At 38.2% G+C, this 22,510-nt stretch overlaps 1 protein-coding gene across 2 annotated transcripts in view; it reads left to right on the forward strand.

Moving 5' to 3' along the window:
• Window positions 1-22,510, forward strand: part of si:ch211-51h4.2 — a 57,297-nt gene that overhangs the window by 17,248 nt on the left and 17,539 nt on the right. For both annotated transcript variants that reach the window (XM_026345969.1, XM_026345970.1), the window contains 3 exons: window positions 1,959-2,024; window positions 9,358-9,481; window positions 21,215-21,314. In XM_026345969.1, coding sequence (XP_026201754.1) covers window positions 1,959-2,024; window positions 9,358-9,481; window positions 21,215-21,314 — 290 coding nt within the window. The remainder of the gene's footprint in view (window positions 1-1,958; window positions 2,025-9,357; window positions 9,482-21,214; window positions 21,315-22,510) is intronic.

The raw sequence follows: 22,510 nt of genomic DNA on the forward strand, positions 1-22,510 counted from the left end.
GGACTACAATGCAGTACCCCTACAATGCAGGAGAGATACTACAACATTATTTCAGTGTTATTCTGAAGAAACACAGCAGATGTGTGTAAAACCTGTCCTTGAGGTTCACACTTTATATCATTGGCTTCTGCTGCACAATGTTGAGATTGTGAGTTACAAGCTTGAGCCAAATACTGACAGAATATATTCAGTGCTGCAGCAGCTGCAGTCCTGGGCTTTCAACCGCCCTGTTTTCAGTCATAGTTTTTTATTAAAAAGGATGTTGAATTACTCAAGAGATCACTGGGGCTAGTTGAGCCATGTTCACTATATATAGGAATACACAGTACAGTCACCAACACAAAAATACTTTTTAAATCACAAAAGAATGTCTACTTTTTCCTAATGGCAACTGCATTGTATTTCCCCAAACTAATGGTCTGTCGGTGTCACTCAGTAAAAGTAATGATCTGGAAAATATTTATTGTTTATTTGAGGAAACACTGATGCATGACACAAAAATATGACCTCTTTTAGGGTAAGGGCTGGCTGTCCATTGGCACCGTGGAGGGGGAAGGGGCTTTTAGGATTACTGGTAGAGGGTATTGTTATCAGTGTGCAAACTGCTCTGTAGCACCTGGCCAATCGATTGTTCTCTCATTGTGTTCAAGGAGGCTTAGTAGTCGATCAATGCAGAGGCTCGACTGCGCACACACCACACAAAGCATGACCTGCGTCTTTTACCCTTGGTGCCCCTTGGTCTTAATGTACTGCCCTACATAGTGGAGCTATTGTACAACATACAGATACATGCACCCACCCATAATTCACAGTGACCATGCATTGTAATTAAGTTAAAAATACTAAATAAATTGTTTGTTGATAAAATCAAGCATGCAGGTGTTGTTTTCATGCTCAAATGAACATAACATAAACATACACAAACAGTTTCAGTTACTTTTGATTTCTATGAAAACTGCCATGGTCCTATCCATCCTTATATCACAAACTATGTATGAGTCCACTGTTGCATAATAAAGGGCTGCTGAATTTTTGCTATAACTTGTTAGGCTAGTGATACACTCATGACTAAGTGGACAGTTAGGTGGGACTCTACTGTAGGAGAGGCATTCAGAGTTTCTCACGAAATTAGCCAAAAATATGACCTTTAATCCCAGATGATTTAAATTAACCTGAATATTTATAATCAATAAAAGAAATATTTCCCTTTAACTCAGTTTAGCTCAACTTTAGTTCAGCTTTGACATCTTTGGTTCTGTTATTTGGTTAGGTAAAAAATAAAATAAAATAAAGCTGTTGTAGATGAGAGGACTAGCTTGCATGAGACCTCCTGAATTTGTTCACATCTTTTCAAGATCTGAAAGCATGTAACTCAGCTCCCCAAAATAACATTTTGCTTTGTGGAGAAACTATGAATAGTTCGGCAGCCTCAACGACCAACTGTTAAAAGATTATAGAGGCTCAGTCTAATAAGAAATTGAACAGATGTTGGTCTTTAAAAAACTCTCATCCTTTTCTTTGAATTGCAGACTAAAGTAAACACTGATTTCTAATGTTCATCAACATACAGGTCTTATATAAAATCACACCATTTTGTTAACAGCCAAACACATTTCTGACATGATGTGATTTTGGGGCTTGACTGAGGATCCCTACTGGAGGTAGGCCACAGTCAGGATTTAAACCTCGCATTGAGGGCCACTGTGCAACAAAACCTTTACTTCTTTACTTTAAGTAGCTGAAAAAGAACGCTTTTATTTTGAGCAAATATGAGGGAGGGATTCTGGTGTGCAAATAAATATATTTTAAAATTCAATATTTTACTGTAGCTGTTCATAACCTCAAGCACCATGATGAGACAACATCCTAATTTTTAAGGGATAGTGCATGATGACCAATTGTTGTGTAAAAACTGACAATCTTTCTCTTCTCTTTTTTCTCTTTTCATCTGTCTCCAGTATTTCTATTGGGATTAGTTATGTCTTAGCTGGCAGTGAGGCCTATGCATCTCTTCTTAATGTCAGGTAAGTCTTTTACATCCATAAATTGACAGACAAAACTACTTAAAGGCAGATGTACAGTCTCTGGAAAGTATTCAGACCCCTTTACTGTTTACTGCAAACATTAATTTGTTAAAAATCAATTATTTTTCTATCAACCTACACACTCTAATCCATAATAAACATATTTTTTGAAAAAAAATAAATAAATTAATTAAAACTGCAAATCTAATTTCTAAAGCTTAGAGTATTCCCATGCCACTTTGGCCTCAGTAATAGTTATGCAATAATAATGGTGATGCATTTGGACAAAAAGGACATTAGGAGTTGACAGGAACTCAACAGTGACTCTATAGCTCAACCAGTTGTATATTATTATGAATAGCCAGACCCCAGTCTTACTCCAACTCAAACTTTATCCAGTAATTCCTTCCTGCTGCACAACTGCACAACAGTCCACAACAGCAGTCCAAGTAGCATTTCTCCTTCCAATCTTATCCCCAACATGTTGCTGCAGGAAACTATATCTGTGACCATAATAGTTTATGATCATGTTGTACTTGACACGCATCAACTTTGTAGTGTTTTAAAAGTGCAGTGTAAATAGACAAACGTGCCTTAAAGAGGGGGACACCTTCTCACCAATACGGCAGAGTCTTAAGTGTCAAATAATTTCAAAAAAGCCCCATAGTCGGCAACACCACTAAGCAAAAGAGAGCATCAAGGCAGCAGCATGATGAAGACCAACAGCTCTCCAAAAGCATCAGGGATACAATTTTATTGAAGTACACTGCTCAAAAAAATTAAGTGAAACTCTCTATACTTATATACTATACTTAATGAGGCTCAGTAGTGTGTGTGGCCTCCACATGCCTGTATGCACTCCTGAGGGGTATGTTCTCCTGAGGGATCTCCTCCCAGACCTGGATCAGAGCATCAGTCAGCTCCTGGACAGTGTGTGGTGTGACGTGGCATTGATGGATAGAAAGAGACATGATGATGTCCAAGAGGTGCTTAATTGGATTCAGGTCTGGGGAACAGGCAGGCCAGTCCATGACATCAGTGCCTTTATAATGCAGGAACGGCTGACCGACTCCAGCTACATGAGGCCTAGCATTGTCATGCATCATAAGGAACCCAGGGCCCACCCAATGGAGTCTGTTACTGACAGTTTGAACAGAATGCACATTAGTGGCCTGCTGGAGGTCATTTTGTAGGGCTCTGGCAGTGCTTCTTCTGTTTCTCCGCACAAAGGAGCAGATAACGGTCCTGCTGCTGGGTTGTTGTCCTCCTACAGCCCCCTCCACGTCTCCTGGTGCACAGACCCGTCTCCTGTCCCTCCTCCATGTTCTTGACACTGTGCTGGGAGACACAGCAAACCTTCTTGCTACAGTGTGCATTAATGTGCCATCCTGGATGAGCTGGACTATCTCAGCAACTTCTGTGGGTTGCAGACGCCACCTCATGCTACCTCCAGTGGTTAGGGCACTGGCAAAGTGCAAAAGTGACCAAAAATCAGCCAGAAAGGATGAGGACAGAGAAATGGTCTGTGGCCACTACCTTCAGAACCATTCCTTAATAGGGGTTGTCTTGCTAATTGCCTCTAATCTCTACCCGTTGTCTGTTCCATTGGCACAACAGCAGGTCAAATTGATTTACTTTATTATTTTAATCAATGTTGCTTCCTAACTGGACAGGTTAATATCCCAGAAGTGTGATGGACTTGTTCATTACATTGGAATGATTATGTGTTCCCTTTTTTTGGAGCAGTGTATAAATGATAAAAAAAACAATCCAAAACTTTGAATATCCCACAAAGTACCATTAAATCCATTATAGCAAAGTGGAAGGAATATGGCACCACAGTGAACATGCCACAGGAGAGGGCCACGCACCATAACTCACAGACTGGACAAGGAGGACATTGGAGAAGGATCTAAAAGACCAACACTAAAACTAAAGGAGCTGGAGAGGAAAAAAAGGAAAGAACATCTTGAGTTTTCCAAAGGCACATGGTGACTAAAATTTTGCTGTTTGGTCATCAAAGAAAACACTATGAACCACAAAAACACCCCTCATCACCCCCAGAACACCATCCAATCTCTAAGACTGAAGAAGAAGAAGCAAAGTGTTATGTCTAATTCCTTTAACACTGGAGTTTCCCAGTAGAACACCACAAGGGTGTTTTGCACAGACATCAGGGAAACCACCTCACTGCTGACACTACTTTAAATGAGGGTTAGGCTGCATGAGGTGACTGTTCTCATTTCATACTGAAAAGTGGTCCACACAGTCAAGATTGTGCTTGGCATTAGCTGAGGTAGAAGGCAGAAGCAATGTAAGAAAGTATTGAAATATACAGTTTACATACAAATATTTTTAACTGACAGTGGTTTATTTTGCATTGTTTGAAATAAATAAATAATTTATAAATTATTAATAATGAATAAAATAAATCTGATACCTTAAGTTCAAGTGAAAGAGCAAAATCCACTGTGCATTAACAAAAGCAAAAGGCAGCCCATACAAACAAACTGGACCCAACTTCAGTGAATATACAACCAACCACAATCTTTCGATATCTATTGATGAGGAATACTTACTGGACACCAGTGTGTTCATTCTGTCTTGGCTATACAGCAAACTCCAATCAAACCCCATCAATGCCACAACAAACTTATGAGACAGTCCAAAACCTTCTGGGATAAAACTGGAGTAACCAAACTGACCCTATAAACCAAAATGCACAATGGACTAACACTGTTTAACCAAGTCAGAACCCAATGAATCAGAAGATCAAGAATATTGTTCTGTCATACCTGCCAAATATTCAATTAATCAAGTAGAAAAAATATCAAATTCTGAAAATAACTTAAACCACTAAATACTAATTAACAGTCACCATTGTCTTGGGAGGTAGAAATGAAACAAAATACCACAGAGACTAAATGCCACCTTACCAAAGTTAATTTTATTAAATCCCCTGATCTGAATTAACAAAACATTTCAGTGAACAAGGAAAAAAAATCACTGAAAGAATGAATAATATGCAGAAAAAATCTAAGTTATAAACAGCTTTTCAGATTTTCACATGAAGGTAGAAACGGTGAGTAACAAAAAACCTTGTATCTGTCTGACCCATTATCAGTTCTACTTTCATTTCTGAAAAAACAAAGTTGAAAGTGAATTGTCAGTTCAGAACAATGTTGCTTAAGGCAGTATGATTCCATAGTAAAATATTTTTCCTCTTGAAATTTAATAAAAAAAAACTGATGCAACCCTGAAAGATAATAACTTCTCACCAGAGTGGGAGGCTCTGAAAGTGTTGCATGAACTTACAGCATTCCTTTTAATCAAAGCAAACAAACACATATATACACATCAGAGATTTTTCCTAAGGCAAAAGTATTCCATTATCAGATAGTGAAGATTTATTTCTTTATTTTTAGACGACTAACTCCAGTCTGAAATTTTAATCTCTACTAATCCATACAAAATGAATAATTAGCTAAGCCTTCTTATCCGTCACTCAATTCACTTTAGACAGTAGTTGCCACTTGTGAGATGGTAAACTGGCCTAATTGGCTCACATGACTCTGTGTTTCTAGTTGCATTAATGTACCCATTATTTACAACACAGAAACCATATTTATTATTTAGAGTAGTAAGTATGGTCTTGTTTAGATGAAGACATCATATTAGATCATATTAGACATTTAGACCATGTTGCACCAGTTTCCATACTCACAGCTTTTTCGAAAAATGAATAATTGTATTAAAATAATTCAAGTTTTCTTCTTACACCTCTAAATCAACCAGGATAATCAGCAATAACAAAATAGGAGTTAGGAGCTTTTTCTTTAACACTGGCTTCAACTCGGATTCAAGTCCCCTTTTTCTGAAGTGAGCAGCCTGCTCCTCGGGGCTGTGCTGAGCTTTCAGGAACAAACGCTGGACTCTCCCCAGGCTCATGAGCTGCTGCTGTTGGTTCCAGGGTGGCTCCAGATATTTTTATATAACGGGCTTCTGAAATGCCTGTGAACTCTTCATCTGAGTAGCCTGTAGTAGGTTTCTGTGCCTCTGCATCAGCGCAATTTTGTGGCCTGTGGAAGCATTGTGTTTTTGGTTGTCCATCTGTTCCTCCCATTCTTGTGAACACAATATAGTATCTCAGGAACAACTACTGGTCAAAGGTCAAGATCACTCTAAGAAACACCTCAATTCAAGAGAATTTCATTACATCTGGTACAAATGTCCATTGGACTTGTGGATGAACTGGTTAGAATAAGAATCTGGACAAAGATGCATACAACTCTAAGTTGGTAATATTTTTTTCTTTCCTCCCATTTTTGCTTATGCAGCTTTTTGCTCCAATCGGATTGAAGCTGGAATGCTGTCTGGATTGCTTTATTTGTATTTAGAAGCAGCTGCTCAGAAGTGTTGAGCCCATGCTAGCTGCTGTTTTAGGTCTTAATTGTTCTCTCAGCTTTTGCAGTAGGTTCACTGTATTTAGCTTGAAGTTTTTTAACTTTCATTTACATAATTTTGTACATTAAGACTTCCAAAGCTAAACTATGGTTTGAAATAGAAATGTGGCAAGACTTATTTATATGCTACTAAACTCTCCTAAACTCTCCTAATACTGCGGTGGACATTTTGGACGCGGGCAATACATTCTTACCATATATAGTACTATACTGGACTAGAGATGACTCACTCAAGTTGAGATAATACAATTTGAAATTGTAGATATATCAAAATTTGTTCTAATAATCATTACAAAACACTGTAACTAAACAATCATACACATTTTACACAGTATACAGAGCGGAACTACACATACAAAAATAAATAAACACTTTTTAAGTATGAGTATAGCATCAAGTCAGTTAAACATCTGGCATATTGATCTAGTCAGTCAAGTATCAGAAGGGCTTGTTAATCAGTTTCAGCTGTGCACTAGAGGGGCAACAATGGGATGAACGGGAAAGGTTTGTCAGGTGATGACCACTGACATTTGTTCCCTCCTCCTCTTTTCTGACTGTTTTTCTCTAGTTGTGCAATTTGCTAGGGCCATTGTCACTACTGGTGGCATGAGGCAATACCTGGAACCTACAGAGGTTGCACAGGCAGTGCATAGATGAGATTCCAGGAGACAGTGTAGGAGAAAAAGAGCAACTTCAGTATGAAAGATGATAGGAGATACTAGACAGTACAAGGGTTCATAGATAGGACATGGGTAGGAGAGGAGTTCTGGGTTACAAGGTCGTGAGTGAAAACACAGACCTGTAGTGGAAATTTATGGTATAAACATTCAGCCTATATGCAGAAGAATTTATGTCTCCTTATGTTCACGAATACTTAGTGCCTTAGGAAGTTAATCTGAGGTGGCCCTAGAGAAGTAATAAGTAATGAGGGTTAGAGAGAGGTAGAGCAGAAGACATACTGATTGTGGGTGTTCTCCATGCCGGCATGTACGCCTTAAACTGAGATGGTTCAATCACACCTGAGTCGTTCTTGAAGTCTACTAAGATTGAGCAATATAGAGAGGGAAGAGGAAAATTTTCTACTACAACAGGCAGTTACTCTAAGAGAGCGCTGGTCAGTGCTGTAGAAGGTCCTTTTCAGCCATCAGCAGAACTGGTATCTGTTCCTTTGTGCAAGGAGGAATAGGATGAGCACTGCCAGAGCCCAACAAGATCTCCAGCAGGACACTGGTGTAAATGTCTGTGACCAAACAATGAGAAACAGACTTCATTAGAGTGGCCTGAGGGCCCGACATCCTCTAGTGGGCTTTTGGTCACTGCCCGGCACCATGGAGCTCAATTGGCATTTGCCATAGAACACCAGAATTGGCATGTCCGCCACTGGCACCCTGTGCTTTTCACAGAGAATATCAGGTTCACCCTGAGCATGTGCCTGATGAGAAAGGGTCTGGAGAAGCCATGGAGAATGTTATGCTGTCTATAACATGCTGCTTTTATACTGTACCTTAATACACAGCCTCGCTGTGCTGTGTAAAATGTACCAATCCAGTCTAGGGGGGTCTGTGTGGACCCTCCTTTATAAAGCTTTGAGAGATAGTGTCAGATGCGAGGCGAGTTTGCCCGACCGAAAGACCAAAGGTGGCATCAGTTGTTAGAAAAGGGGTGTGAAATGTTGTTGATGTTTTGTTGTGAGACCAGCTCCTGTGGTTGTTTCACTGGAGGAGAAACAGCATTTATTGCATTGCATAAAAGCTAAACTGCTCAAATTGTTCAAACTGAAACTGATAACTGTGTTATACTGGTTTCGTTGTCTAACGTCTACAGCACTCCTAATCCAGTCAAGAAAGAATCAATGCAGCACCACCAACTGTGTCTTCCAGTGATCGTTGTCTCTTACCCCACCTCACTCTTCGTCCTCCATTCTTCCAACCCTATAATTACCTTTTATCAGTTAACAGGACTAATTTATTTTGTCATGCCCCAGTAAATACTTAACCCAAATAATATTCATCATTTCCGGCATGCCTGGATGCTCCATTATCGACCTGCTCAGCGCCATGGGAAGTGCTACGATGCGCTGTGGGAGTGGGAATGCAGGGTTGCTGGAGTGGAAAAACCTTGGACAGCCTTCTTTGGATAAACCACCTTATTCTCCCTCCCCAGGGGCATCAATCGATAGGTTACTGCAGGTCTCTGCACAAAAACTCTCCTAAGTAGCACTGCTGGAGAGTAGTGGGTGTCTTGGAAACAACCCCGGCTGAGCTCTGCAAGGTTTAAAAGCACTATTAAGATTCTGTCTCAATCCTAGACCATAATATTGCGTCTCTTAAAGCAATATGAAGGAGGGTCCACACAGATCCCTTCAACACCTCAGCCAAAAAAAAAAAAATTTTTGTTTGGCTGACTTTATTAGAATTTGGAACATGGCACAATGTTCTTAGTTTAAGGTGTATTTTCCAAAGTTATATTCAAGTTTGACAAAGGCTTACTACTGCACCAGCAGCCATCAGCACCAAGACAATCCAGACAATGCATGGACTTCTCTGTTTAAAATGTGCAACAGGCATTTAGACTTAGATTTAGACGTCCTTGTTAAAGAGAGGAGCAGACAGGTGTAGGACTGTATGTTTGACCACAGATGTTCCTCACTGAGGTTACAAAGGACTACAAAGGACGATACTTTTCTCAAATCTTAAATATGAATGCAGATTGTTTCTGTTGTTTATTTAAAGTCTTTTAAAAGGCATTCTTGTTTTTCTGACATCAATAAGCATTATTGGAAAAGTCAGAACTTTGTGTTGTCCCGTGGTTCTGTTTGTAAAATGTGGCCATAATTAAAAGCATTAAAACTGTTTATGTTTTCTCCACAGACACATCTATGTGATTCCTGCCTTCACTTGGATTTTAGCTTTTGCTATCTTATTAGCCCACACAGTCATCCAGCCAATCACATCGCTGCTCACCTTACTGAAAGGAATTCTACTTATTGTCACGGTAACCTTTTTTTTCCCATTTAGTTTTAGAAAAGCACGGCTAGATGTGTTTATTGTGCACTGTACTGAAAATGTAGTTTTATTCTGTTTCATTTTGTTCATTTTTGTTTTTTTAAACCCTGAGTACAATTAAGGCTGGGCGATATGGCAAATAATGTTATCACTAAAAAATGTTTCATATCAGTGGATATCGATATATATCTTGAGTCCAATCACTATTTCTGTCAAGCTTAAAGCTTCCTTTTTACTCCTAGGTGAGATGTGAAGTGGCTTAAATTGGTTATTTTACCGTGCTTACTGGCATGATGTCTTTTGCAATTAATTATTAATTAAGCTATTGCATATTTGATATCACTGTGTCTCTTAATTTTTTGTGGTTAGAAATAGGACTGGAAAGTTGACACTATATGGTCTGTTTTTGTGGTGGTATCACACTAGTTGTTTTAGGGAAACCACCAGCACTAACAGCAAAGGGATAAAAAATAACCCAAAAGGAGGAGGCTACAAGGAGTTTCAGGCATTTTGTATTGTAAAAAAGGGAAATGCAACACATGAAGTTGTATTTACTTATTTACTACAGTTTGCTTTGAATACAGCTACGTTACACTGCACTGTTGTCAGTGTGCATCTGGTGACGTGGTCAGCTGACTCCATACAGTTGCACGTGAAGTTTACCTTCTTTACCCACATGGAATAAAGTCTTTAGGTATTATCATCTTCTTTGCTCTTTATGCCAAAAAAGAATACAATGCATAAGAAAAATAATGCTATTTTCTAAGCAGTTATTCCACAAGATGAAAGATGTGGTTTGCTGTGGCTGATTGTGGAAGATAATCAAAACACAAATATCAGAATATCAGTAAACCAACCTTTCTGAAAATGATTCCTGTTTTTCTATTTCCTGAAAATAATGTTTCTATGTAACTAAACTGCAACTGTGATTGTGTTGCATCAGGGCTACAATTTTTAATTGAAAGCGAATCACGTGCATACTTTTTCTTTTCCTTTTAAACTTAGCATAGTGTTCCTGTGCTGTCAAGGTTTATTTAATATAATTTTACAAATTAAGGTTTGACAATAGCTATCTAAAGAAAGTCCTATTTAGGAACATTAAAGTAAAAATCTACTTGTCTTGGTGTGAATGTAGGACATTCAGCTAATTTCTAATCAAATACACAACACTCCTGCGAATCTATTTAGAAAACACCTATCAGTCATAGTCATGGCAAAATGTTATATTACTAAAAATCTTGTTTAAAATACTTCAACGGTACATAATGTACAAAAGGAAAATTAGAAATATTACACTCCTTTAATGATTATGACCGCAATATTCTATGATAAATTGTGGAGTCATCCACTCTCCTTCTTAAAGAGACTTCTCTCACCTTCATGCTTCACTTTATGGGCTTTTCAACTTTATCTTTAGTGTATGTCTTTTAGCCATTTTTAATGGATGTCATGCATGCAAGGTCACACTGGCAAAATGGATGGAAGTGGCATTGTATGTGCCCCATGCAGACGTTATGGTGCTTACTGAGCTTCCACTTTGTGTGTGGTGGTTTTGGGCTTTTCCAGGTCAGTGCTTGCCAACCTCACGGACTGTCAAGCGACTCAGCAGGAGATCTTAAAGGAAGTCTTTAGGTTTGTGCCAGAGTATATTCAGCATCACCACATCCCACAAGGTTATACTGCCTTGAAAAATTGTCCAGTGATGCTGCATCTGCTGCTGGCTAGTGGGAAATGCATAATAATATAATATTATAATGATTTAATATAATACTTACAAGTAAATCAAAGGCAATCCTTTTGAAATCACTGAAGTCACATTAGAAAGATACAAACTACAACTCTATTTAAGTGCACAGTGTGTACTGTAATACATGTAATCAAGACAGACTTGAATCTATCCTTTAAAGCTCCTTTGAGTAGGTTAGGCAATGCAGGAGCAGTTCTTTCTAGTTAAATACTTTACTTACTTTTACCGGTCATAAAGCTACATTTTAATTATATACATCTCAAGCCACATGCAATACAGTCATAGCTCCAAAACCAGTGTACTGTGACACTGAGGTTCAAAGGTGGTCATTCTAATGGTCTTGCAACCAAAGATAGTCTGGAACAAACTTATGGCAGTTCCAGAAATTCAAGGTAGACATCTTACAGTGTGGCTGCTTTTATGACCTACATCTACTAAGAGAACCAATGGAAGTTTGAAGTTAAAAGCTACTAAGCATCTCCTTAAGCTCTCTTTGCATAATGTCATATCCAAGTTTAACCCTAACCATGGCTGGGGCCACAATCCACCAATTCTCCATTTATTTTCTATACATATACATACAGCTACTGCAAGGGCTTATTTTTTTATCAAGCTTCATTGTTTATAATTATATCAGTGCATACTTTGTAGTGGCATCATGCTTGTTTACCATACATTTACAATAGACACACAGTTTATAAGTTTTGGTGTGCTGTGTATCATAAGCTAAGTCACAAAAAGTTAAATATAGTATAGAAAATCGTATCTCACATTGTGAGACTGTGTCTTGATATTGTGTCGAATCTTTTTTTTCCCAACATTAATGTAAAGGGCTTTTGAATATCAAAACATGCTCTAATATTGAGTACAGTATATAATTCTTCTTAAACGTGGTCTGTATTGGACAACATTACCATTTTTCTGTTGCAGCCACCACACATTATGATCATCCCCTGGGTGCTAAGAGTCTGTGCTGCCTCTGAGTAATTTATAATTATCTTAATGTTAGAAAATGTGCATTTAAAGATTTAGTTTTCTTAAGGGACTTTAGGTCAACTAATGCAGTAACATCTTTGTATTTGCAGAAGAGATCTAATGTAACTTACTTAAAATGTTTCCTAGTGTGGCACAGGAACTCCCCAGTGCCTCCTTATAATCAAATACATGATATCTTTTCAAAATTGCTGCAAGTTAGTGATAGGAATTGTACATCACCTAAATTTGTTGTCTGCTATTTGTTAATTTCCAGTGAACTCTAGAAGCTCATGTTATCTGTATAGCTCCCTCCATCTTCTTAAAAACATTACTTTTAGTCACCGGTGGAAACGCTTAGGCAGCTTTTCACATCTCCCAATCTTTAATCTTTAATGACTTACCATCTCTAAGCACACTTACTTTTCTTTCAAAAGCTCCCAAATAATAGTAAATGTATACCAACTTATCATTGTTCAGCAGTGGCCCTCCTAAGCCTCCAACTGGCATTCAGACCCCACACAATCTAGCTTCAGTAGCAGCAGCAAAAAATATTTGCTCTGTATTTTCACATACCTTGTGTTCACACGGCAGATTGATAGAAGCAAAAACAACCTGCCTGATAATTTTCATCCTTGCTAAAATATTGTGTACAGTTTGCATTAAGGCAGTTGCTTTGTCCTACACTACCATAGTGGGAATGAATGAATGAATAGTTGCTTGGGCTGTAGGAGTGCAGCCAAACAAACACCAACAATGGATCAATGACTTTATCCCCTGAAGGGAGGCAGTGGGGCGTTTATAACTCCCTATAGGATTGTATAAGATCTTCTGTCCTTGAAAACAATAAAGAAATTGGAGAGATTGATTTTAGATTGGATTGATAGCACACAGAGGCATTTGTTCAATGTCAGTTATTTCTGAGACTTAGTTTTCAGAGGATGTTGATAAAATAATCATCAAAAAACTCCATGTGTAAAGAGACTACTTGCTAACTCAAGTTTCAAGATAGGGGTTGTTTCACATAAGCCCCATAGAGGGAGGCATTCACTCAGAAACTCGACTGCACATGTGCATGTACATGAAAACACATACACACACAATATAAAAGAAATGTGTCCTAGAGCTAAGTCCTAAACAGGGGGAGGTGTTAAGATTTAGAGGTTCAGTTCTGGAGCAGGGCACTGAGAGCCTTTCCCTCTACTCTGCATCAATATGAGAGGGAGCCAGGCAGCCAAGGCCGAATGCACCAGAATAAAACACACTATCGTCAAGCATGAGCCCATTTATGGCCCAGCAAATGTGATTTTTCTCCTTATGGCTGAAATATTAATGTTTCTATCTTGGTATACTTAGAAAGAAAACAGCAGTTTCTAGGCCCTGAGCTGCCAAGATAAAGGGAACAGAGAGAGAGAAAGAGGCATTTAATAAGTGAAGTCATGACAAATAAAAAGGTGGGTATGACCTTCTGTCAGTGACTAATGTAAAGCATCAAAGCCAAATTCACAGACTTTAAATGTTTAAAGATTATTTTAGTTATAGTTTTTGCCATTATTACTGGAAGAGCATCCTCTGACGTACCTTAGTATGACTTCTATCATTTGAGAATAAAATTACTTATGTGAAAGCAAAAGGTAGCTTAGTAGTTGAACTTCCTATTGGACATACAGTATATTGTCCTATTTTCTGTATAGACTTGAGGAAATGGTGGAAGTCATTGCCACTGATTTCTCATTATGCTCCATTATACTGCTTCTCAATGGGCTTGTAGCTACTGTCAGCATTAGCTTATCCAGCTGCTAGATCAAGCTTTTTTGCTTTTTCATGACTTGCATTCATTCATGACTTGCAACCAAGTTGTCAGAACTGAAAGCTCACCCCCAAACGGTTGTTGTTTATTACCGGCACCAAAGATCAACCATTCAGGGAGGGCCAATTCATTAACATGCATTTCACTGACACCAACATTGCTCAAAGAAAATACTCCAGTATTCTTGTTACTTTTTTAAACTACTGTACCTCAACCTATCAAACAGCAAAAAAAAATAAATTCAGTTGAATTAAATTTTATTTGTATAGCACCAAGTAATTTCAAGGCACTTGACTGACCGGTTTGGGAAGAGAGAGAAGAGACCAGCAGGCAACAACAAAACAACAACAAGCAGCAAAAACATTGGGCAGGTCAGTAGGGCTAGGAAGTGTACTCTGGAGATGTACAGCTCCGAGGCCAAGGATACCTGCAGTGGAAAACAGAACATTCTACATTTACACAAAACTCTAGGAACCACAAGTAGACCTGCACTCTGAGAATGGAGAGTTCTGCTGGGAAACTGTGGAACTATGAGGTCTTTAAGATAAGATGGAGCTTGATAATTAATTACTTTATGTGTGAGGAGACATCCAGGCCTCTGTCTTTTATGCATGCTTGAAGTTTGATTAATTGATTAGGTTCTTCTGGTTTCATAGATAAATATAGCTGGGTATCATTTGCATAGCAATGGAAGTGTTTCCTTATAATATTGCCTTAGGGGGGCATATAAAAAGAAAATAGTAGTAAAAAGAATCGGTCCAAGCACAGAACCCTTTGGAACGCCTTGTCTAACTTTTGTGTGCATGGAAGACTCATCATTAACATACACAAGCTAGAATCTATCTGATAGATATGATTTAAGCCAGCCTAGTGCTGTTGCTTTAACCCCAATGACGTTTCATTCAGTTTAATAAAATGTTGTGATCTATAGTGTCAAATGCAGTGCAAAGATCTGACAAAACGAGTACAGAGAGATGTCCATTGTCTGAGGTTAATACATGTTTTCTCTAATAGTTATGATTTCATTTGTAAAGAAATTCATGAAGTCATTGCTGCTGAGAGTTAAAGGTATGCTAGGCTTGACAGAGCTATGACTCTTGGTTCTCGGCCTGATTATAGTGCTGAAAAGAAACCTGGGGCTGTTCTTATTTGCTTCTATCAATGATGAATAATACGTGGTTTTAGCTTTATTATTATCTTAGCTTTTTATTTTTATTTATTATTATTAAACTGTCTTTCCAGACTAGACAGGATTAATTTAAATTAGTGGAACGCCACCTCCTTTCCAGCTTACGTGATCTCTGCTTTAAGCTATTCAACTTTGGTGGAAGTTAGATATTGCTAGCAATATGCTGACAAAGGTATTTTAGGACAGTAGAGGATTGCAAGCTAGTGGACAAGGATGTTAAAAATGCTAGATTTAAAAATGCTTTTAACAATTTTGCAAATGTTTTATGAGGAAGGAATTAAATACATTCAATACATTAGTCAGAGCATAAGGAGATACAAAATGTGTGTTGGTGGTTAATCTTATGTATTTTGTATGCAGGCAAGACAGCCAACCAACCTAGACACACAGTACATCCAAAAAGTATTCACAGCACTTAACTTTTTCTACATTTTATTATGTTACAGGCTTATGACTGTAACATAATAAAATAGAAAAGCATTCAATTCATAATTGACAACGTAAAAGAAGTTTGTTTCAAATCTACATAGCCTTTTCACGGTACTCAAAATTTAGCTCTGCTGCATCCAGTTTCCACCCATTATCCTTGAGATGTTTCTACAACTTGATTGGAGTCCACCTGTGGGAAATTCTGTTGATTAGATATGATTTGCAAAGGCAGATACCTGTCTATATTAAGTCCCACAGTGCATGTCAGAGCTAGAGACTAAGCTATAGCAGCATAACTAAGAGATGGTTCAGAGTCACCTGATCCATCTCTAACTATAAGCTTTATAAAAAAGGAAAGTTTTAAGTCTAGTCTTAAATGTGGAGAGGGTGTCTGCCTCCCGAACCTGAACTGGGAGCTGGTTCCACATTAGAGGGGCTTGGTAGCTAAAGGCTCTGCCTCCCATTCTACATTTGGAAACTCTAGGAACCACAAGTAAACCTGCAGTCTGAGAACGGAGAGTTCTGCTTGGAAGATATGGGAGTTCTTTAAGATAAGATGGAGCCTGATTATTAAGAGATTTATAAGTGAGGAGGAAAATTTTAAATTCAATTCTGGATTTTACTGGGAGCCAATGGAGAGAAGCTAACGTAGGAGAAATATGATCTCTCTTGCTAATTCCAGTCAGAACTCTGGCTGCAGAATTGAGGCTTCAGAACTGGAGGCTTTTTAATGAGTTATTGGGACATCCTATTAATAAAGAACTACAATAGTCCAGTCTGGAAGTAAGAAATGCATGGACTAGTTTTTCAGCATCACTTTGGGACAGGATGGTCCTAATTTTAACAATGTTTCTCAGGTGAAAAAAGGCAGTTCTAGAGATTTCTTTGATGTATGAAGTGATGGAGATATCCTGATCAAAGATAACTCAGAGATTTCTTACAGTATTACTTGAGGCCAGAACTAAGTCATCAAGGGTGAGGACGTGATTAGACATAGTGTCTCTGAGAGTTTTAGGCCCAAACAGTATAACCTCTGTCTTGTCTGGATTTAGGAGAAGGAAATTGGAGGACATCCAGGCTTTTATGTCTCAATTGTCTGTAGACCTCAGAGAAACAAAAGAAACAAAGATTAAACTCTTTCGCCAACTGAACTCTGAACATCAAGCGTCATGTCTGGATGAAACCAGGCACCACTCACCAATTGGCCAATACCATCCCTACAGTGAAGCATGGTGGTGGCAGCATCATGCTGTGAGGATGTTTTTCAGCATCAGGAACTGAGAGACTAGTCAGGACTGAGGGTAAGATGAATGCAGCAATGTACAGAGAAATCCTTGATGAAAACCTGTTCCAGAGCGCTCTGGACGTAAGACTAGGGTGAAGGTTTGTCTTTTAACAGGACAACAACCCTAAGTACACAGCCAAGTGGCTATAGGACATGTCCTTGAATGGTTCAGCCAGAGCCCAGACTTGAATCCAATTGAAAATGGCTGTGTACTGACACTACCCATGCAACCTGATGGAGCTTGAGAGGTACTAAAAAGAATAATGGGAGAAAATACCCAAAAATAGGTGTTGTGCAAAGGCTGTGAATACTTACTTTAATATGTATGATTTTCATTTTTTATTTTTCAAATTTTTTAAATTTTCAACAATTTCAAACAAACTATGTTGTACTATACTACATACTATATTATGAGGCATTGTTTGTAGAATTTTGATCCTTTTGAAATAAGGCTGTAACATAGTACTTTCTGGATGCACTGTAAAGTATAAAAGGTATTAGACATTATTCATGGCTGTAAGCTCAAAAATTACTTTAGCAGAGGGCAAATTGCACAACTATATTGCGGTAGTGCTGCTATAAATCCTGAATTTTACCATAGGTCATTAATAGTTTTCTAACCTTATTACCCCAAAACATCTAGAAACAAAACAATATGCCTGCTTCCACCATGTCAATCAATCTAAATGCTGCCAAAAATACATTTCAAACTAGTTTGCTGAAAGTTTGTTTTTTGACAAGCCCCTAAGACGATCTTACAACCTCAAAGTCTTTGACCTCATATACTTTGAACTGCGTTTCTAATGATTTTTTTTTATTTTTTATTCAGCAGTGTGTGTTGGGAACCAAGGCCTCCTGCTGATGGTCAGTAAATAGCTCCAGACCTGTGGGTGTGGAGGTTGAGTAACAAAAAGTCATGATTAATAGAACAAACTGCTGCTATTGATTACTCATTTTAGCTTTTTGTTGTTAAAGTGTGAGTCCTAAGGTGAATACTTTCAATTTATTATATACATGTTACATTTCCACATCAAAAATGAAAAAGGAAAATATATGGAAATGCCTTTTGCAGCATTTACCAAGATATCGGAACATTCTCAAAACAAAATCAGTGCCGGAGTCTCTTTGATTTCCTCTCTTCACAGGAGCATAATCCCAATAAAGTCGTCCATAATTTATTCCAATTTCCAAACACTGGCCTCAGGGAGATGCTTCTCCACTGCAAAAAAGAAAGCCAAATTTAGATTGGTGCAGCTTACTCTTTTTTAAGCAACTTTATGAAAAGTGAATGTGAAACCTTGGCAGTAAACAACTCAGGAAATTGACTGATGTATTTAAATAAGAGTTTGTTGGAGGTCTGCTGAGAGGCAGAGCAGGAGACGTGTAAGCAGCTCCCCAGGGCAGCTGTATTGATTAGGACTGATTCTGGTGAGACAAAGGTCAATGTAAGCAATCTGATGGGTTTCAGACAGACACATCAGCAGTTTGTTTTCTCTTAGGACACTAATGGTGGAAACAGTTCACATCAGTGAACCCACTATATGTTTTTAACAATGATGGTCACAGTGGAATATTTCATTTTAGGGAGTGTGTGGTCACCACCAAATGCTTTAACTTGCAGTGTTGGATGGCACAGTGAACTGTGTTCACAAATACAGATGATTTGTGGAAATATTCCTGAGCACACGCAGTAATGTTTAGAATCATGCCCGTTTTTAATGCAGGGCCCAGAAATTCTCTGAAACTTTGATGATATTCTCTATACTCTATAAGCTGCTCTTTTTATACCCAATCATTTCACTGACTTGCTGCCAATTAACCTAATTAGTAACTAAATGTTCTTACAGCTCTTCCACGTTAGTGCTTCTTACTTTTCCAGCCTTTGTGGTCTCTGTCCCAAATTTTTGAGACGTGTTGCTCCCATTATTTGGGTGGATAATGGCGTGGATCTTTACAGTTTGTGAAAAACTTTCTTTTACATATCTGCGTGTACATCATGGTGACATCTCTATTTGGCAAATCTGTGAGCGCATTATAAATGTGGAAGTCCATGAAGAACTGTTGAGGCTGACATTTAATTCTTTGACTACAGTATGACGTGTCCTCTGGTGGCATCACATTTATAAAACTGTCTAATATTACGTAATACCAGCAAAACATTTATTCCCATCAGCTTTGGCCATACTTGTACACTATATTTAATTTAATGCTAATTATCAAATGTTAGCATGCTCACACACTACACCAGGATGAGGAACATTGTAGGCAGTGCTAAAAATCTGACATTACAATTTATGTCAAAGGACAGCTGTGCTTAAGTGCAGCTTCACGGAGCTGCTAGACTGGCTACAGCCTACAGGATGCATGACCTTCTCCGTAGGGGGCTACTGTTAACTCCCACTCATATCATAGCAAATCCATTTTTGGTCACCAGGAAACAAAAACTACACTTGCTGGGTTAATAAAGTCACACCTGCCCCGCTGAAATGGAACCTTTCACTCTCCCCTATGATCTCATCTAAATCTGTGCTCTGCCCCAGCATCTTCTTTTGGCCCGACTTTCACTGAATACCGCATACAAAAACCTGCAGTTAAATAAAGTAACGGTGGAGCACAAATGAAGTTGCTACACTTTAATTAAAGCTCTATTAAAGCTCTATATGTTATAGGCCTAAATGAAACTGGCTATTACATCAACTACACATAGAAATTTGTGTGAACGCACACACACACACACACACACATAAAATACTTAAATGAAGCTCAGCCATCGAGCTGTGGAATTACGTTGGAAGGTAGATTATTCATGGAGAATCGACTACAATTTCACGGCTTTCTGGAAATAATTAGCGTGACATTCATTCAGGCTTTATAATTGGTTGAGATTCCAGACCCTCACCTCTAATAAAGTTGTCATTGAACCTTTAATGCTGCTGGCTCCCATGACAGCCGAGGAATATTGCTGGTTCGGGGTGGTCAAATGATTTGAAAGAGGACGTATGCAGTCAGGTTTAGGATGCGTGTGTTTGTGTGTGCTGAGTGGTTAAGCCATGCCCAAGCGTTAATGTGAGTCACTGATGAGACTATTTCTGGCATTTATTTTTAAGGCAAGATTTGAGTCCATCTAAAAAGCTTCAGTTTGTAAACAGGGCTATATTTATTTATTTTTTTATGTTTAAAAGACATTAGAACCAATCGTCCCATCCTCGTCCTCAACACTTTACTCCTTCACATGCATTTGTTTCCTCCCTGCTTTCACTCCAATTCTCGCTAGTGTTTTCCTCATTCCTTCCCTCTGGTTTATTTTCCTCTTCAGTGTTTACATGTATGGTTGTAAAAAAAAATAGTTAACTATTTTCAATTTTCTGCTTTTCTGCATAAATTGAAACTGAAATGGAATCTAATCTTTACCAGAGTCACCAACATCAATATTTCTAAGTTAATAAAACACAAACAGCACTGATCTTTCATGTCTTTATTGAACAAACCCATTAAACATACAGCTTGATGGTTTAATCAAGCTGTATAAAACTGTAAATGAAACTGTTTTAATAACTGGTTAAACCACCTTGGGAGCAATAAACTCAAGCAAGCATTTCCTGTAGCTGTGAACTAGACTTGCACGTCTAGGAGAAACTTTGAACCATTCTTTCTCACAGAACTGCTTCAAGGACGTCTGATGTGACTGGCTCTCTTCATGTCATTTGACTGTATCTGCATTGGTTTGATGAGCTCTGATTGGGCCACTCCAAAAAGTGAATTTTGTGTTTCTGAAGTCATTCTCTAGTAATTAACTTCAATGTTTATCCTTTTGGATACCTAATGGGAAACTAGAAAATTTATTTTCCCCTTCACGTTGGCAAGCTGGAAAAGAGCCCTACACCATGTTGCTACCTCCACTGTTTGGTACTTCACTGTTGGCCTGATGTGTTCATCCTGGTTCATAGTTTGCTTCTATGCCATACATAGTGCTATGCTGCAATGTCCCAAAAAAGATATTGCAGCACACCTGGTGTTTACCAGTTTGACACGCCAGTGCTACTAGGATTTTTTTTTTTTTTTTTTTTTTGTGTGGACTGATAAAACTAAGGTTGAATTGTACACAGGACAGACAAATTTGTCTCTACAACTGCCCTGTGCTGTGTGTTGCAGTGGAGTGTTTAATTAGCTGCCTGCAAGACAAATACCCTGATGTTTATAGCCTCCATGCTGATCCTGACCTTAACATCACAAGACTCACAAGATGTGTCACAGAAGACCTTTGTGTGTGTGTGTGTGTGTGTGTGTCAGGTGGCTGTGACATTTGCAGTGGGGTCAGAGGTTCACCTTCAGAGCAGCAGCGACTTCAGACAGATGGGGAAGCCATTCCTAATGGGCACAGTGGCTCTCGGTGAGAAGCAGCTTAATGTTTTTTGGTCTTTTTGTCCTTCTGTCTCAAACTGTCATCTTCCCAACCTCCTGAATATCCTGCTTTTTTCAGTCCAGGTTTATTTTCATGAACACCAGGAACCTGCCCTATATAATTAGAATTAGAACTAGCTTGGGGACGAGCTATAGCTAAATGGCTTAAATATACTGCTCTATTATATTGTTTTCAGTCTTATTTTGCTTCTGTCTGAAAATTTTGTGAGTGTATTTAAGGCATCAAACTCTGAACTTGTTTATTTACAAAATTCAGTGAAGTTGATCATTGAAAACCCTAAAAATCTTATCTTGACATTTTGTCAAAATAAATTACTAACTTTTCTGGAAATGAGGTTTGTAAACAAGATGTCAGATATCAACAAATTCCTTCAAAACAAAGTTCTCCTAAACCACTGTTCAACTACAAATGACTTTAACATATGGAGAGAGGTCTGTTTTTTTTTGTTTTTTTTTTTTTTGGTTTAAACAGACAGTGACTTCCTTGCCACACATCAGCTGGTGCAGTATGTCGGTATTGCTCTGTTTCGTTTGCGATTCCATGACTGCTCTAACTTTACTTCCCTCTTGCTTTCATTACTTCTGAAGGCCATTTTAAAATAAAAACTGCCTGCTATGACAGCTGCTTTGCAGTTTGTCATTCCTAGCTGTGTGGAACAGAATACATAAGAACTTTTAATCATTTTCTTATATATTTACCTTGGGGTTGTTGAGCATTCAGGCGATTTTGGGACCTGTTTAAATCTTGCTTGCTTTTTGTTTAGTTGGGAAACTATAATTAGAAAGTTTTGGGGTTTACACCTGTTAGGAAAAATCCAGTGAACTATTTACACTTAAAATAATATAATAATAAATAAATTGATCACTGGTTGTTGAAGTTTTCAGACAAATACTTAATTGAAAATATAAAGATGATGATTTAGATTAATTAGATGAATTTAGATTCCCAAGAGATTTATAATTTCTGCAATTTTTATCACTTTGGTTTATTTTTTAGCTACACTAAGGTGCCTCTATTGGGAATAGCTTTTAAGATGTCTGTTTTTTCCATAAGCTTTTTATCATGGATGCAGCATGTGAATAAAGATCTCATGAACAATTTTCAAAGTCATAGTTTAGTCACCATCATACACAGTGTGTGAGATTGACCTGCTGTTCTGTTTT

Source organism: Anabas testudineus, chromosome 4 (genome assembly GCF_900324465.2).
Source record: "Anabas testudineus chromosome 4, fAnaTes1.2, whole genome shotgun sequence".
In the NCBI taxonomy this organism is placed as follows: domain Eukaryota; kingdom Metazoa; phylum Chordata; class Actinopteri; order Anabantiformes; family Anabantidae; genus Anabas; species Anabas testudineus.